Source organism: Urocampus carinirostris, chromosome 6 (assembly GCF_059441175.1).
Source record: "Urocampus carinirostris isolate Australia breed hairy pipefish chromosome 6, RoL_Ucar_1.0, whole genome shotgun sequence".
Classification (NCBI taxonomy): domain Eukaryota; kingdom Metazoa; phylum Chordata; class Actinopteri; order Syngnathiformes; family Syngnathidae; genus Urocampus; species Urocampus carinirostris.
In genome coordinates, this window is record NC_142354.1 from 39266852 (window position 1) to 39285344 (window position 18493).

At 39.8% G+C, this 18493-nt stretch overlaps 1 protein-coding gene across 1 annotated transcript in view; it reads left to right on the top strand.

Annotated features, from left to right (window-relative positions):
* The window catches only part of igfn1.1 (immunoglobulin like and fibronectin type III domain containing 1, tandem duplicate 1), a 36030-nt gene extending 17640 nt beyond the window's left edge, over positions 1-18390 (top strand). Inside the window, exons 15-26 of the mRNA XM_088339112.1 lie at positions 4823-4947; positions 5021-5162; positions 5878-6171; positions 11001-11297; positions 12606-12785; positions 12853-12981; positions 13070-13378; positions 14449-14534; positions 14620-14812; positions 17370-17666; positions 17738-18064; positions 18152-18390. Coding sequence (XP_088195238.1) covers positions 4823-4947; positions 5021-5162; positions 5878-6171; positions 11001-11297; positions 12606-12785; positions 12853-12981; positions 13070-13378; positions 14449-14534; positions 14620-14812; positions 17370-17666; positions 17738-18064; positions 18152-18156 — 2384 coding nt within the window. The 3' untranslated portion in view covers positions 18157-18390. The remainder of the gene's footprint in view (positions 1-4822; positions 4948-5020; positions 5163-5877; positions 6172-11000; positions 11298-12605; positions 12786-12852; positions 12982-13069; positions 13379-14448; positions 14535-14619; positions 14813-17369; positions 17667-17737; positions 18065-18151) is intronic.
* Positions 18391-18493: the final 103 nt, after the last annotated feature.

Genomic DNA, 18493 nt, shown 5'->3' on the forward strand with positions numbered 1-18493 from the left:
CTTTACAGTCATTTGTTTCTCAACAGGAGTGCATTTCACCTTTGAGTGCCTTGGAGGTATGCTAATCAATTGGATGCACTTGCGAGAGCACCCCACACAATTATGGCTGTAATAGAAGAATGAAAGAAAACATTGGGTTCTGGCGTGCGTCACGCAATGCATCCGGGTCTCAATTAGACCTGATGGCGGGAGGTAATGTACTGTTTCATGTGCGTTTGTGTTTTCCACCTCCATCTCATATGCGCTGTGTTTGCAGACAGTCTGGACGCATTTGTGTTCTGTGTGCATCCGTGTTAACAATCTTGCTTACTTTCTGCATCTTCATTGAGGGTGAGTCGGTACATTGGGGGCAATTGAACACAACGGGCACATCTGTTTGTGTTCTGTGTTCGTGTTACTGGTATGCTACGTGGTTTTTCGAGATAGACAAACACTTTGCTGCTGCTTGGACTGTTTTTTGTACAAAGGAAATGCAATTTATATATTCTGCTGACTTCAGAGAAGGGAGGTACAGTGGAACCTGGGTTCTCGACCATAATCCGTTCCAGAACCCTGCTCGAAAACCGATTTGTTCGATCACCGAAATCATTTTTCCCATTAAAAATAATGTAAATCGTTTTAATCCGTTTCAACACCCTGAATGTTTACCTTGAATGTTTAATGTAAACATCAAGCTAACCCAGGCTAATCATACGTTCGCGTAATCGTAATCTTCCGTACGAAAGATTACGCTAACATGAACGTGTAAAAATAAAAAAAAGGATAAAGAAAAGAATTATATATAGGATTTCTTACCTCTGTGGTGGTCAGCAGAAGGCGCAGTTCGACGGCCGTTGCTTGCTTATAGCACTCACTCCCTTAGCCACATCACTAGATTTCACAGCCTCCTTATTCTTTAGTATCGTAGATTTAGCCATGCTGTATTCCCTAGCAAGATCAGACACTCGCAAACCTCCTTCATATTTTGCTATTATTTCTTTCTTAAATGCAATAGTTGTACGCACTACTTTTCTTTTCTCCCCTGTAGCAATTTTCCTGCTTGCACTGACTTTTTCAGAGATATAATTAGGGGCTAAAACACCCGTACGCCGCTCAGCATCGCACCCTAGCGTACGCACTCACGCATTACCAGCGTTCGAACTCCAATTTTTTGACCGAACAGCGAAGCAAAAATGTCTCTAAATTTTTGGTCGGACTCCGATTTGTTCGAACTGAGAGGCATTCGAAAACCGAGGTTCCACTGTAAGATGTTTTGAGTCGAAAGGATTAAGAAAAAAAAAAGACTAACACACCTGCTTTTTCTAACATAACCTCTTTTAAAATATTTAATATTTGTAAACCAGGGGTGTACGGATCGTTCCAAATACTTGTACTATTGATAACAAGCAAGTACATGGATCAGATCGATACTATGTTGTATGTCAGGAGTGCAGCCCTTTCCTCTCTCACCCAGCCTCCTCAAACAAATAAACTTTAAGAACCTTTCCCTGCCTGGCCTGCTGCTATGCCTGCCAGGCACAAGAGGGGGCCAAATCTATGCGACCACCCCTACCGGAAGCTAAAAATGACGGACAAATAGGAAGTCCAGCACAGTGTTGACTTAACTCCAAAATAAACACATTGCCAAGTTTCATTTATGTGGTAAAATGGTCTATTACTATGGCAATAACACAAATTGATATAAAAACCTGGAAAAACAGCTCACCCTGCAGAAAACAACGGGCTCCAACCAAATTTTTTTTTTTTTTTAATGTTACTGTTTCCCTATAGAAATCTGTAAATGTGTTGTGGCTGTGGCAACCAGGCCAGTGAAAGAAAACTTATAGTTCATTTGCAATGAAATGAAATTAAATGAAATTAAATGAAATGATCTGCATTTATATAGCGCTTTACAATGTGCTCCACATTTCCCAATAGCAGCCTTGCAGCCATGTAAGGCGCTAACCTGCTTATTGGGGGCATTAGGGCTTCAGTGTCTTACCCAAGGACACTTCGACAGGTAACACGGACGAGCCGGGATTCGAACTGGGATCCTTGATCCCAAGACGAGCGCTCTACCTCATGAGCTACTGCCGCAATGAAAACTGAATTTTAAATCATTGAGCAATGAAAGTGTCAGGTTGTAAACGATGTCCAGATGAAATACAAAACTTTGAGGTTATAATCAAACTCATTTATTAAAGTAAAGCAAGCACATAAAAAAAGGCAATGTAGCGTCCTTGAATTGATATGAAACCACAGAACAAGACGTCCCCAGCAGTCTTTAAGTTGTAGATCAGGGGTCGGGAACCTTTTTGACTCAAAGAGCCATAAAAGCAAAATATATTAATTTTATTTTGGGAAAGAGCCACACCATATATTATGAGACAAATTTACTAAATTGGTAAACCCGCGCCACAGACAAAAGCTTAGTCTTCAGCACATTTATTTTTGATGATTTGATAAAAATTATGAAAAGAGAATAATGCCAGAGCCCGTGTCCCAAAATCAACAAACATACCACTTTAAACTTGTGTCTTTCTTGCAATTACTCAAAATCGGTTAAACTCATTTTGACCCTTTTTTTTCCACACATATTGGTTTCAAAACCAGATGTAAGCAGTTATTTTGTAAAAACGTCACAACATTCTGCAAACAGGGAGCCTGATGTGCTTATCTATGGCGCAGACGGCGTAGGGCGAGAGATGGGAGGGAGTGCTTGCACTTTTTGCATAGCTCCACCCATCCCTCCCACTCACCCAATCAAAAAACTTTAAGTTATCTTCCGGTGTTTTGGCGTATTTACAGTGTGTTCTGTGGATTCATCATAAGGTATCTGAACACTGAAGACGGATAATATAGTGAGGTTTTATATAACGGATTCTTTAGCGATGTACAGCCAGAACGATTTTTTTTTTTTTTTTTTCCGTGCAACACCTTGACTGTAAATTGTAGCGAAAAACGTGCCCTATATATAGTGTCAAGCACAACTTTCCTGTCAGCTTTGATTTGGTTTTGTGAGTCTTTGAACAGGATTAGTAGCTTATGTTTTGGACGAGATGGAGAAAATTTGCATGCAATCAAATTGGTCTCCGAGCCACAGGTACTCATAGAAAGAGCCATATATGGCTCGCGAGCCATAGGTTCCCGACCCCTGTTGTAGATGGTTAGCAAGGGAGTTCCGAGGACCTGTCTGATAACAGATAGGAGTCTAAATTGAATTGTAGCTTTTTGCCCCAAACATATTATCATACTGTCAAATAAAAAAAAAACAAAAAAAAAAAACGAAAAAACGTCTTTATTCAATGTTAAAATTCCAGCGTGTTATCGGGTTCAAAATGATTTGGGAAAAATAACCTATTGTTAATTTCTGAGTACAAGTAAATATATTAGATAAGGTAACAGTATATCGATTATACATGTACATTATCACAGTTCACAGATCGCTTAACCCCCTGGGTCGTAGGGGGACCATTTCCTATAGTGCTACCCGGAAAAGTGCAGCCTGATGGCCCTCATTCCTTTCCAAGCCTTTTTGGTTTCCATGGTTACCAATAGTAGGAGAAGCCTCCTGATCTGACTCAGATACAGCACCCTCATCTTCTGGTTTCTGTAGTCATCCCGGTCTTCAGAGATTAGCCGGATCTTGGGATTAACAGGCAGCGGCGTGTGTGTGACAATACTGATTCTAGATCTTAAATCACTGGGCAAAAACTCAATCGTTCTGAAATTTACTGTAGGCCTGTTTTGTCCATAATCATTTCGTACAATAAGAATTGAACCACCGTTGTCTTTCATATTGTTCTACGACAACAAACTTCATGGCAATGTTTTTTTTTTTTTTGCTTCTTGAGACATATTACAAGCTTTTCATATTTTTCAGATTCAAGTTATTTATGTATTTAAATCGTTACATAACTAGATGGATAAAAACAATCAAATGTTTCCTTTAAAATATGAAAATAAATGATTTAAAAAAGCACATAAACAAATAATTAGATCAAATTAAAGTATATATGTACATAAATACATTAAAATATAAATACAATACTGATTCTAGATCTTAAATCAACGGGCAAAAACTCAATCGTTCTGAAATTTACTGTAGGCCTGTTTTGTCCATAATCATTTCGTACAATAAGAATTGAACCACCGTTGGCTTTTATATTGTTGTACGTCAACAAACTTCATGGCAAGATTTTTACTATTTTGCTTTTTGTGACATATTACAAGCTTTTCATATTTTTCGGATTCAAATTATTTATGTATTTAAATGATTACATAACTAGATGGATAAAAACAATCAACTGTTCCCTTTAAAAATGTGAAAACAAATGCTTTTTAAAGTAATTAAAGTATATAGGTACATAAATACATACAAATCTAAATATGTAGATGTGAAACGAAGAGGTACTCTTATGGCGCAAAAGCATAGTAGCCTAGATGGTAGGGCGCCCGCTTTGAGACTGGGAGGTCGCTGGTTCGCGCCTCGGCCGAGTCATACCTAAGACTTATAACATTGGTAAAATGGCGGCGCCCTCTGTTGGCTGCGGCTGCATCGGCTCGCTACAACGGGTCAGGTGTATCGACATTTCGTTCTGTGTACATTGTTACAAAGAATGACAATACAAAGGAAATTATTATTATTATTATTATTATAATCGAATATAATGCATCGCCAACATTTTCTTTAGCCAGTGAGAGTATTTTAAGACTTTGATGGGACCACAATGCTTTAGAACAGCCACCAGACTTTGTACCCCCGGCAGTCGTAAATGCAGAAAGGATGCGTTCAAATGGTCCATCGGTTTGTTTCATTACTTGCCGGTTGAATTATCCGCAGACCCTGGTGTGCACTTCCACATCGGACTCTCAGACTGCAAAGCCATCATCGGTGAGGAGGCGGAGCTTGTGTGCAAACTCAGCAGCGAAGACTGTGAGGGTATCTGGTATAAAGATGGAGAAGTGGTAAAGTATTGGAAAGTATTGATTCTTTGACATGATTAAAATCAATTTCTGACCAGAACGAGTTTGTTCTCAGATCACGTCAAATGAGGGTATGACTATTGTTAAAGAAGGAAGCTACCATAAACTTAAACTTCACAAAGTTCCAGAGGAATTTGCGGGAAAATATAAGTTTGAAGCAGATGGACGCAAGACAGAGGCTGTGGTTGTTGTTGAAGGTGAGCAATGTTCTCGCATACAATTACCGAAAATTTACTTGGTTTTATAGTGGATCAGGGGTGTCAAACTCATTTTAACTCGGGGGCCACACGATAGAACAAACATTCTGTCGGGGGCCGGACTAGTAGATTCAAGAGAAAGAAAAAGAGAGATAAAGAAATAAGAGAAAGAGGGAGGGAAAAGGAGAGAGGACAGGACAAAGAAAGAGAAAGAGAGAGAGGGAAAGAGCGTGAGAAACAAAAGGGATAAAAAGTCGTGAGAGAGGGGGAAAAGAAAGGGAGAGGAGTAAAGAAATCCAATGAGAAATAGAAAGACAGAAGGAGAAAAAAGAGAAAATAAAGCGCGAAGAGTAGGAAGAGAGAAAGAGAAAAGAGAGAAAAGGAAAAAAGGAAGTTCGAGCAAAAGAAGTTAAAAAGACAGAGAGAGAGAAAGAGACAAAGAGTAACAAAGGAAGAGAAAAGGAGACAGAGAGTGGGAGAAAAGGCATGGAAGAGAGAGAGAGAGAGAGAGAGAGAGAGAGAGAGAGAGAGAGAGAAATACAAGTACAGTGTCTTTGTTCGAGGCACCTGTCTTTGGCAACATCAAGTTGACATATTTCGACCTGCAGCTCATTTTTCTCTTGCGCTTCTTTGAGTGTTGTCTCGTGGGCCTGATTCAATCCCTTACCGGGCCTGATCTGGCCTGCGGGCCGCCTGTTTGACACCTGTGTTGTAGATCCACCAAGATTCGACCCGGAGGAATTAAACACCTTTATCACCCCTGTGACGGTGAAGAAGGGGCACAGAGCAACCTTCAAGTTATCCTACATGGGACGAGAGCCGATAAAAGTTCAGTGGTTCCTTGAGGGCGAAGAGCTTTCTGATGACGCTAACATAAAGCTCGAGACCTCCGAAAGCTACACACGTCTGCTTCTTATCAAGTTGCAGCGCAAGGACAGCGGTGAAGTCAGGTTGAAGCTCAAAAATGAGTTTGGAACGGCAGAAGCCTTAACAGAACTGATCGTATTAGGTATGGATTCCAATAGAAGTGCTAAAACAAATTGAACTCATGATGTGTTGTTACTCGACAACTACCGTAAATTCCGGACTATAGAGTGCACCTGATTATAAGCCGCACCTACTACTTTTTTGGGTGATTGGCCACTTTTGTACTTACACAAGCCGCACCCTTGTAAAGCCGCGTGCGCCCGCATTAATACATGTGACTGAATTACAAGTTTAACACAGATCAGGCTGTAAGTTCCACGATTGTAACTGCATAGATAGTTCTCAATTTTGGAACCACAATTTGACATCATAAAAGGAAAGTGATCCCCATAATTAACGTATGATGCAGACTTGTAAAGTCCGGGTCCCGTTGAAAGTAATCCAAGGAAATAAAATGTATATTTCCAAAGTTAAGGGTGGGAAAAATATATATCCACTATTGTCCGCTGCGACAACAGACAGACCTACCGGTAACTCAGCTTTACCCCAATTCCCATCAGCCCGCGTTTGCTCCGCCCCTTCTTTTTGATTCATCCGTAGAACACATAACATAATATATCTCCAAAATAAATACATTATAAAAATATACCGTTGCAAATATATATTATACATGGTTACACATATATACGAAGAAAGATGGTACACCGAGAGAGTTTTCAAAGCTTTAATAATAATAATATAACTTTCTTCCCAAACCGTGCCTTTGAAAGGTACAAACACGCTAGTAGGATCACGCTCGCAATGAATCAAGCGTGCCTGTTAAAAAAAGGCATCCCTTAATAGCGAAATTCACGGGTGATCGCCCTCAACTTCCTCTTCTTAACTATCGCCATCAAGTGCGTCTTCCTCATTATCGGAACGTATCTTATCTTTACAGACAATGTATGCTTAAACTTAGAGGTTGCAGTCTTTTTTGGCATATATTCTACTGGTCTTAATCTTACCTTTTATTCTCCAGCGCCGCTGGTGGCTGTTAGAAAAATTACATAAATTGGCCGCTTCACTGAATAAGCCGCAGGGCTAAACATTTGGGAAAAAAATAGCAGCTTATAGTCCAGTATTTACGGTACTGTAAAATCAATTGATATTTTTAAATACCCTCTGAAATTGAAATTGTTCAAGACATTGATGGTGCTGTCCGGAACCCGAAACTGTTACGTTCTGCCGCCATATCCTGGCTAAAAGTCATGATCACAGCCTCAGTCAGCCGTGGGGTTAGTGCTGTAGAGTAACGTCATTATCTTTCCCGTGGGTTTTGTGGGTTTAGTGTAGCAAGAAAATATTGGTTGAGTAGAAACGTCTTCTGCTTCAATTAGTGTCCAAACACCATGCAATACCCCAAGAAAAAAGAAAAAAAATATATATATTCGAGAACGTCAAAGAAATGCACATACTTGCACATACATCATGAATGGGCTGACAATGGGTGCAATGATGACTTGATGCAGGAGATGGCGGCCACGGGTAAAAAGGTTCCAAATTCTGTCCAGCTCCTTTAAGAAATTGAGCTTCTCAAAATTGAATAGTCACTATTTTCAATAGTATCTTTACATCCCAATTATATTTTTATTAAACTGACACCAAGTGATTTTGTGAATGTTGGTCACAAAACATTATTTGCAATTAGGTAAATTTAATTCATCTCACAATTCCCAAATATTGGTTAACCCATACTTTTGGATGTTGTTCTGTTTTACAAATTATTTACAGTTTTGGGGGGTCGCTTTAAAATGCATTGCAATTGCCTTTCTCTTGTAAAATAATAATTAAATATTCTTCCCTATTTTCTGACATGGTACAGGGTAAAATAGTGTAGTGTATTTAGGGGTGAATACATTATTTGAATTAATAATCGATGGAGGAAATATTCCAAAGGAACAAGTTAAACATTTGTATTAAGTTTGTTCTTGTGCAGCACCGCGTAACTTTTGAGTAAGTTTTATCCTGAAAATGGAAGAAAAACCTCGTAATCAACTATATAGCGTATTTTTCGCACTATAAGGCGCACCAGGTTATAGGGCGCACCCCCAAAAACTAGTTTTTGGTCCTATATTTTCCATACATAATGCTCAACGGATTATAAGACACGACAATGGGAACGTCGACAAAACAGTCAGATAGTTCAGTCCAACTTATTACCCCCTTAACATTCCCAAAGCTTGCAAAGAAGCCAATACGTGTCTCAGACATGTACGGAAACAGTGTCTGTACGATGTCACCAATCACACAAATGCATCGTTCCAAATATCATTCGGAAGGTTAAAATCTGGGATTCAAGAAATGCCAAACATTTCTTAGTTTCCATTTTATTTTTTGCTGGCAACTGTGTGGACAGCGATGTAAGAATTTTATTGTGCAGGGAAACGGGGTTCTTTACTGTGCATATGACAATAAACACTTTGAATTGAATTTAGTTTAAAAATAGACTCATCACAGAAACATCAAGATCGTTCTAAAACAAGATACTGGGACAATATAAAGCCGCATAGCTCACCTAAGTTCTCTTGCAGCCATCACGTTCAATAATGATACGTAACCATGGTCTTCTTACAACCGTGAGTGCAGTAAATCCAGGAGAGTAAAATATTTACAAATACAGAATAGTAAAAAATGTTTTCTCTATGCCGTAGTACAACCCAACGTGTGACTCACATTCATCTTTTTCGGCCAATTGCAGGCTTTGTTTCGCCCCTTTAGCCTATGCGAGCCTGTAAATGATAAAAAGGATCCGCCCCCTTTACCTCCGAATAACTTTAGCCAATAGTGACTGATTCAAATGATGATTGGCACATTGGTTAGGAAATGAAACGCCGCAATATAAATCCCAGCATACACCGCGGACTACTTCGCCTTTGGGGGAAAATTTAGTCGGCGGCTGCTTGCCTTAGTTGCAAGACTTTCCGACTTAATATTGATCCATATATAAGGCGCACTGTATTATAACGCGCATGGTCAGCTTTTGAAAAAAATAAAGGCTTTTAGGTGCGCCTTATAAAGAGGAAAATACGGTAATTTAAAGTTCGGCTCAAGACAATTTCATTGTAGTCTTGCCTTTAGTAGCTGTCCAAAAAATCACACATATAATTGTATTATCATAATTGTTCATTGAATTAGATATTATTTTAGTCAAATATAGATTGAAACAAAATAATTTTAACTCAAAAACAAAGGAATCGAGGGAATATTTGGCTATCGTTAAGTTTAAAGTTTAGTTGACGCTCAAAATAAGGAGAGGACATCAATGGATTTTGAAAGAAGAACAGGGGAGAGCAGTAACTTCAGATAATAAATTCCATTGTCCTCTGGGCCTTTTCTTGTTATTAAATGTCCTAGGTTGCAAAAGTATATCCGCCCTGAAGGGTGTGGATGTCAAAGAACATGATAGGCCGCTAGTGACAAAGATGTAAATAGTTCATAATAGTCAAAGCTACAAAATACATTACGCAAAAATAGTCAGAATAACCTATGCGGTTGTCCAATTTTAATAACAGAATAAACATATCAGACATCAAAACAATTGAAACCCTAAATTGAAATAAAAACACTTCCAGTGGATTGTAAAAAAGCAAACGTCTACCTTTTGGGATATCAAACCTACCGTAAATCCCGGAATATAGAGCGCACCTGATTATAAGCCGCACCCACCACATTTCGGGAGGAAAACCAATTTTGTACATACACAAGACGCACCTGTATATTAGCCGCATGCTCCCACATTGCAAAAATGCAATACAAACACAAAATTAACCCATAACCTACACAGTCCAAAAATCACAGCCGGCAAAATGAACGGAAAATGATACCGGTACTTAATGTTTGATGCAGACCTGCAGAGTCCGGGTGCCCGTTAAAAGTAATCCAAGGAAAAAAGTGTATATTTCCAAAGGTAAGGGTGGTAAAAATATATATCCACTATTGTCGGCCGCGTCCACAAACACGTCTCACCTTTACTCCACTTCCCGTCAGTGCGCGTTTGCCCCACCCCTTTTTTCTCATTTGCTCGTGCAAAACATATCAGAATAAGTTTCTAAAATAAATATATTACAAAAATATACAGTTGCAAATACATATTATACATGGTTACACATATTTACAAAGGAAGACGGTACACCGAGAGAGTTTTCAAAGCTTTAATAATAATATTATAACTTTCATCCCAAACCGTGCCTGTGAAGGGTAGCAAAACGCTACTACCAACACGCTCGCAACACTGTAAACGGCTGCGTTAAAAAAACATAAGATTGTCGAGAAAAATTGTTCAAACCTCACATTGTTTATTTGTTGTTACTAGTGTCAATAAAATTGTTCAAACCAATCACGATAAACCGTCCTCATCTTCCTCCTTATAATTGACGTCATCAAAGTCGTCTATCCTAGTTTGGGAAAGAGACTATGTCACATAGACATTGTCCCACGCCCCCTTATTCAAAAACACGCTAGCAACACGCTCGCAAAGTAAAGTTTTTGTGCAGTAGCTCTGTTTACTTCTCTATCGGACTGCTCGATTGCATTTAGCTTGAAAGCTGCGTCATGTGCCTTTCTTTTTGCAATTTGCATGGTGAGGATGTTTCTACCCCCATTTAATTTGTGCACAAGCTAAGAAGTTGCAGTCTTCTTCGGCGCATATATTCCACCGGTCTAAATCTTACTTTTCGTACTCGAGCGCCGCTGGCGGCCGTTAGAAAAAGTACATAAATTGGCCGCATCACTGAATAAGCCGCAGGGTTGAAAGTTTGGGGAAAAAGTAGCGTCTTATAGTCCGAAATTTACGGTAATTTACTTTTCACTACATTTGACTTATATTCCAAACATTGTGCTCTTCTAATTATTGTCTTGATTGTTCCTTGACAGATAAGCCCACTGCCCCAATGGGGCCTCTGGAGATAGTGGAAGCGTCCTCCTCTGCGATAGAGATCAAGTGGAAGCCACCAAAAGACAGCGGTGGCTGCAACATAGGCAACTACATTCTTGAGAGGCAACAAATTGGTCGCAACACCTGGAAGAAGGTTGGTCCTATTGGCCCACTGGCCAAATATCGGGATTTAGACGTGGACCACGGTCGCAGGTACTGCTACCGCATCAGAGTAGAGACTGAAATGGGTACCAGTGAGCTCATGGAAACAGAGGATATTCAAGCTGGGACAAAAGGTAAACCCATATCATTGTGGATCAATAATCAGATGTGTGTTAGTTACAGTGGAACCTCGGTTTTCGAACGCCTCTCAGTTCGAACAAATCGGAGTACGACCAAAGATTTCCAGAAATTCTTGCTTCGCTGTTCGGTCAAAAAATCGGAGTTCGAACGCCGGTAATGCGTGAGTGCGTACGCTAGGGTGCGATGCCGAGCGGTGTACGGGTGGAGATCGCTCTTTTCCTGACCAACTGTTATCGCGTGGGGACGTGCTTCGTTTTGCTTTCGCTTTTAATATAGGTGTACCAAGTGTTTTAGCCCCTAATTATGCCTCCGAAGAAAGTCAGTGCAAGCAGCAAAGTTGCTACAGGTGAAAAAAGAAAAGTAGTGCGTACAACTATTGCATTTAAGAAAGAAATAATAGCCAAATATGAAGTCAAGTCAAGTCATTTTTATTTGTATAGCCCTTAATCACAAAGAGTTCAAAGGGCTTCACAGGTTATTACACAGACTATTTTGTCAGACTATTATCACACCATCCCCTGATCTGGAACCAACATGAGGGCAAGGAAAAACTCAAAAACCTCAACATGAGGAGAATGAAGAAACCTTGAAGGGACCGCACATGTAGTATCCCCCTTCCAGGATTACCAGAGAGCAAAAGATGTTGCAATCACAAATAATACAGAGATATTGGAGGTGTGCGAGTGTCTGATCTTGCTAGGGAATACCCCACTGTCCACCTGCGCCTTCTGCTGACCACCACAAAGGTAAGAAATCCTATTTATAATTATTTTCTGTATCCTTTTTTTATTTTTAAACGTTCATGTTAGTGTAATCTTTCGTACGGAAGATTACGATAACGCAAACGTACGATTAGCCTGGGTTAGCTTTATGTTTACGTTGAACATTCAAGGTAAAAATTCAGGGTGTTGGAACGGAGCCCCCTTTCCAATGAACCCCTCACCACTTGTTGTGGAGACCCAGGTGCTGAATGACTTGTAAACGACCTGATTTTTTTATTTTTACACGTTCATGTTAGTGTAATCTTTCGTACGGAAGATTACGATAACGCGGACGTACGATTAGCCTGGGTTAGCTTTATGTTTACGTTAAACATTCAAGGTGAACATTCAGGGTGTTGGAACGGATTAAAACGATTTACATTATTTTTAATGGGAAAAATGATTTCGGCGATCGAACAAATCGGTTTTCTAACAGGGTTCTGGATCAGATTATGGTCGAGAACCGAGGTTCCACTGTATTTGGTGTCAACAAAAACCCTTTGCATTTCTAACAAATAAGTGTATTGGTTGTCTACACAGCGTACCCTGGACCTCCATCACCCCCAAAGGTTGTCAGTGCCTTCAAGGACTGCATCAACCTCTCCTGGTCTCCTCCTGCAAACACGGGAGGCACCAATATTCTCGGATACAACCTTGAGAAACGAAAAAAGGGAAGCAATATCTGGGGTCAAGTTAACCCACCGGAAGAGATGATTAGAGGTAATTTTCAATGTCCTTGGGCAAAATTAAATGGGTTTGTTTTTAATTGTTGTTTCACACCCCACAGCTAAAGCGTTTGCTGTTAAAGACGTGGTGGAGGGAATAGAATATGAATTTCGCGTGGCAGCAATTAATAACTCTGGAGCAAGTGAATTCAGCACCCCATCAGATTTTGTCTTTGCCAGAGATCCAAAAAGTAAGTGAGAACTTTGAAATGAACGGGCAGTTATGATACTAGGATAACCCTTAAAACAGTAATATTGATATTGAGTTTTAATTTGCAGAACCTCCCGGAAACGTAATAGATTTGAAGGTGACCGACTCCAGCTACACAACTTTGTGCCTGTCCTGGAACAAACCCAAAGAGATTAAAGGGGTCCAGGACGAAGCCAAGGGATATTTTGTGGAGATTCGTCCGGCAGAGAACACGGAGTGGGATCGCTGCAATTCCAATTTAGTAACAACGCATTTTTACACAGTGAAAAACATGAAATCCATGGGCATGTACTGGGTGAGGGTCATTGCTATCAATGATGGAGGAGAGGGAGAACCACAAGAATTGGACAACTATATCCTTGCTATGCCGCCTCCTGGTTAATATGCTTTGTTCTTCCTCTTGCCAGACTGGCTTAACCTACCGTAAATCCCGGACTATAGAGCGCACCTGATTATAAGCCGCACCCACCACATTTTAAGAAGATTACCGCTTTTGTACTTACACAAGCCGCACCTGCATATAAGCCGTATGCGCCCACATTAAAACATGTAACACAATCACGAAATTAACCCAAACCCGCTTTGAGTCCCGCAATTGAATATAAAGTACACAGCCCAAAAACAACAGCCGGCAAATTGATCATAAAATGATACCGGTACTTGAGATATGACGCAGACCTGCAGAGTCCCGGGTCCCGTTGAAAATAATCCAAGGGAAAAAATATATATATTTCCGAAGTTAAGGGCGGGAAAAATACTATTGTCCGCTGCGTCCACAAACACGTCTCACCTTTACTCCACTTCCCATCAGCCCCCGTTGTATTTGCCCCTTCTTTTTGATTCGCCCGTGGAAAACATATCAGAATAAGTCTCTAAAATAAATACATTACCAAAATATACAGTTTTAAATACATATTATACATGGTTACACATATTTACAAAGAAAGACGTTACACCGAGAGAGTTTTCAAAGCTTTAATAATAATATTATAACTTTTATCCCAAACCGTGTCTGTGAAGGGTAGCAAAACGCTACTAGCAACACGCTCGAAACGGGTCTGTTAAGAAAAAATACGGTATTCATAAAAATCATGGTAAACTGTGCTCATCTTCCTCCTTATAACTGACGTCATTAAAGCCGTCTTCCCCATTATGGGAAAGAGACCTCGTCATACAGACGTTGTCCTACGCTCCTTTATTCAAAAACACGCTAGCAACACACTCGCATACATTCCACCGGTCTAAATCTTACCTTTTGTACTCGAGTGCCGCTGGCGGCTGTTAGACAAAATACATAAATTGGCCGCATCACTGAATAAGCCGCAGGGTTGAACATTTGGTAAAAAAGTGGCGGCTTATAGTCCGGAATTTACGGTATTCTGGTTCAACAAGCATCAATCATTTTATTGCTAAATAAAATAAACCATTTGGCCTTCTGTTTATATAGTGAGACCACGATTCACCGACACGAAAATAAAGAGTTTCATGGTAGTGCAAGCCGGAAATTCTGCTCGACTTACAATTAATTTTGAGGTAAATGACTTAAGAAATGAAACTGAAACGGAAATGACTCATTAACTGTTATCAATGGATGATCAACTTTATTGTATCCCGCCAGGCTTCCCCATGGCCTGAGGTGACATGGCTAAAAGATGACGTGCCGGTCACTAAAAAGGTGACGATTAGCAACGCGGAAGGGACCTCCCAGCTATTGATTCCTTCTGCCGAGCGCTCGGACACTGGCGTTTACACCATTGTTGTCAAGAATATTGTGGGACAAGAAACTTTTAGTATTGAAATGAGAGTCACAGGTATGCTTTAGTACAAACTGGGTGGTTTGTCTAACATTAAAGTACCAGGAATTCAGATTTGATTGTGGTTCCACTGACATTTTTTACAAATGTTCTGCAGCAAAGGTGGGCAAATATTTTGACTGGCAGGCTGCATTGGGTTCTAAAAGTTTTCTGCACTACATTTGATAGACTATGTCAAGTCATTTATTTGTATAGCCCTTAATCACAAAGAGTCTCAAAGGGCTGCACAGGTTATTGCACAGACTATTATTACACCATCCCCTGATCTGGAAACAACATGAGGGCAAGGAAAAACTCAAAAACCTCAACATGAGGAAAATGAAGAAACCTTGAGAAGGGACCGCACATTTGGTATCCCCCCTTTCAGGATTAACAGGCAAAGGATGTTGCAATTACAAATAATACAGAGCTATTCTCCACAAAAAGTATAGGTTATGTAGGTTATGTTAAAATTTACCGACATTTTGAAAGGAAAAAGAGCATGAAGTGTTTCTTTTTAATTTTATTTTTTGTGATAAATAACATTTATACACTATAATACATTTACAAAATACAGACAAAATGTTTACTTATTATTATTTTAACATAATTTGAAATGAAATGAAATGATCTGCATTTATATAGCGCTTTTCAAGTCAATGACTTCCCAAAGCGCTTTACAATGTGCTCCACATTTCCCAATAGCGGCCGTGCAGCCATATAAGGCACTAACCTGCTTATTGGGGGTATTGGGGGTTCAGTGTCTTACCCAAGGACACTTCAACATGTAACACGGACGACCTGGGATTCAAACTGGGATCCCTTGATCCCAAGACGAGCGCTATACCTCCTGAGCTACTGCCGCCCCCTTGGCCTTGAGGAAAGTACCCTTTGTTGTGCAGCTAAAATGTTTTATAAAGATTTTATGAAGATTTTTTTTTTCCCCAACTTCACAAGAGGACTCCTGGGAGAAGAGTGACATAGATGACATTGCCCTAAAAGGCTTGTGCTTGCTAAAAATGCAACACAGAGTCTTATTTCATTAACAAATAAGCACAAATGAGCTCGTTAAATTCCACCAATGGGGACCACGCTTGCATTGCCATCACATAATCAGCACGAGTTTAAAATGTATTTGAAGGTACTTGCTTTGCAATTGCTTATTATCGTCATGATCATTCCGTCAAGTTTCCAATCTTGTGTGTGCACTGTTCCTTTTTTTCATTTTGTTTCCGCTTATTTTTAATGAAGGGCTTGAATTTCAACTTAAAACAAAATGAAAACGAAACGCCTGTTCCATGACTTCCAACAACTCAAACTACAGTTTACGTGCACATTATTTTGGGTGTATAAGAACAATGCAGCAAAAGGGAAACAAATATAGGCAGTGTTCATTTTACCTGTGAAAAGTGATGGGTCCCGGAGACTCACATGCTCAAAAATCTATGGGTCCTAACAGAGATCTATGGGTCCCAAAAATTTAGTGTTATCGAGGTTGAAATTGTAAATCGGCGACAAATATATAAATAAACATATAAATCTATATATTCATTCAGTTTTAATCATCACACTTAATTGGTAATACAAAGCAGTTATCACTTCAGATTTTTCAGTTCACAAAAATAATGTACATTATACAAAATAATATTGCTGAAATAATAGTCTGTATATTCATGCAGTTTTAATCACTTCAGATTTTTCAGTTCATATATTTTTCATGGTTTGCTGTCCCGCCACAGTTGTAATGCCTTCTCAAGGTCCAATTGCAGCAACGGAATTTCCATAGCTAATTTGTGGTTTTCATTGTCGTTGTGGCGATCCAATGTGCTTTTCTGAAAGTTGATTTATAGAATAGTTTTTTTGTCACGCTGGGTGCACGCATCACAGAACATGTAGCCTCCATTATCATCCTCCTCATAGCGTAACCAGGAATATAATTGAGTCCATTTTGGCAGAAAAGTCCTTTTCTTGCTAGGAGTATTCTTTTGTTTATCTTTCGTCGAATCGTTCGCTTGCCTTCGCGGTCTTCTGAAGAATTTCTCCGCTGTTTATTTGTGCCGGAAATTTTGCCGTTGTTACCACTTTCTGTATTATGAAATTACTAATTTTTTGTTGATTTGCAATAAATACCAACTGTTTTTACAGAGGCATACTTCTCTTTCACCCGACAACCACCAAAACAATGACGTTATCTCGACAAACGAGATCTCGTTTGTCGAGATCTCGTTTGCCGAGATCGGCGCGAGACCATAACAACAATGGCGGATCTGCCTGACGATAAGTTTGGAGTGCGGTAAATCTTTGTTAAAAAAAAAAAAAGTAATCGGGTAATATTGACAATTTGGTGTCAAAAAAGTTGCGTCCCAGGGATGCACGTTGATTTGACAGAATGTGTACCCAGCAAAAATGATGCGTCTAGGATGCAGGGACGCGGGCAAACGATAACATTGTATAGGTAGTAGTTTCATTCCTCCAGGCTGTAGTTAGCTGATGACTGTCTTTAAATGAAGTAAACAGAAGAATGCGAGTATACAGTTTTTTTTATAATAAAAATATAATGTATGTTTAATTCTAGATGAGCCTAAGCCCCCAGGTCCAGTTGAAACCGAGGAAAATGTGCCGGGCACAGTGACCGTCTCTTGGGAGCCATCTCCAGATGAGAAACGTGATGATAGGTTGCATTACATGGTCATGAAGAGAGACTCCAGCAAGCGAACTTGGAACACTGTTGCAGATCACATCTTCAACAACAAGTTCACAGCCTGCAACATAATGCCAGGTAGAGAGTACAGGTTCCGAGTCTATGCAAAGAACGACATGGGCTCCTCCAAACCATCCGAATCCCCCAAGTGGCTTGTATCAGTCAAGAAAGGTACTGTGTGTACATTATCGGCTTTCGTAAAAGAACGACATCTGACTTCAATTGTATCCACTTCTTTTCAGAGAAGTTCAAAGTAAAAATGCCGCGTTCCAGAACCTGCAATCTTCAGTGCCCGCCAAAGTTCCTGGTGCCCCTGAAAATGCATGTGGCTCCCCAAGGGTACGAATGCTATATGAGCTGCGCTCTTAAGGGGGACCCCACTCCTCACGTCACGTGGCTTCGTGACAACGTTAGCCTGAATACAAACACCAACTACTACATCTCCAACACGTGTGGAGTATGCTCTCTCCTCATACTGAGGGTCGGGTCAAAGGACACGGGAGAGTACAAGGTGGTTGCAGAAAACCCCATGGGAAGAGCTGAGTGCTCTACTAAGTTGACAGTTCGAGGTGAGTCCTGACCAGTCTGTACCATTTGTAATTGTCTGCATCCGGCAAACAGAATCTAAACATACTTTTTACCTTTTTTCTTTTCAGAATAAGAAATATGTAAGACCTTCACCCGGGAAAAACAATCTTCATTTGCATGAAATCAGTTTCTGTAATGAAGCCTTTGTTTTTTTTTACTCACCCTTTTCAATGTTATCTAACATACGTTGTCAAATACCTTGTCAAACCGAAAAAAAAAACTGGATTTATGTTAAAACCTGAAAATACAGTGTACATTGGAATTTCTGTCCTCGAATGTTTTTTTTTTCTTCGACAAATACAATATACATTTTCTCAAATCATAACATATCAGATAACTCAATACACTTATAAATGTTCAACAGCAGACAACACATATATAGGTATGACAAGAACATGTTATTGACTGCA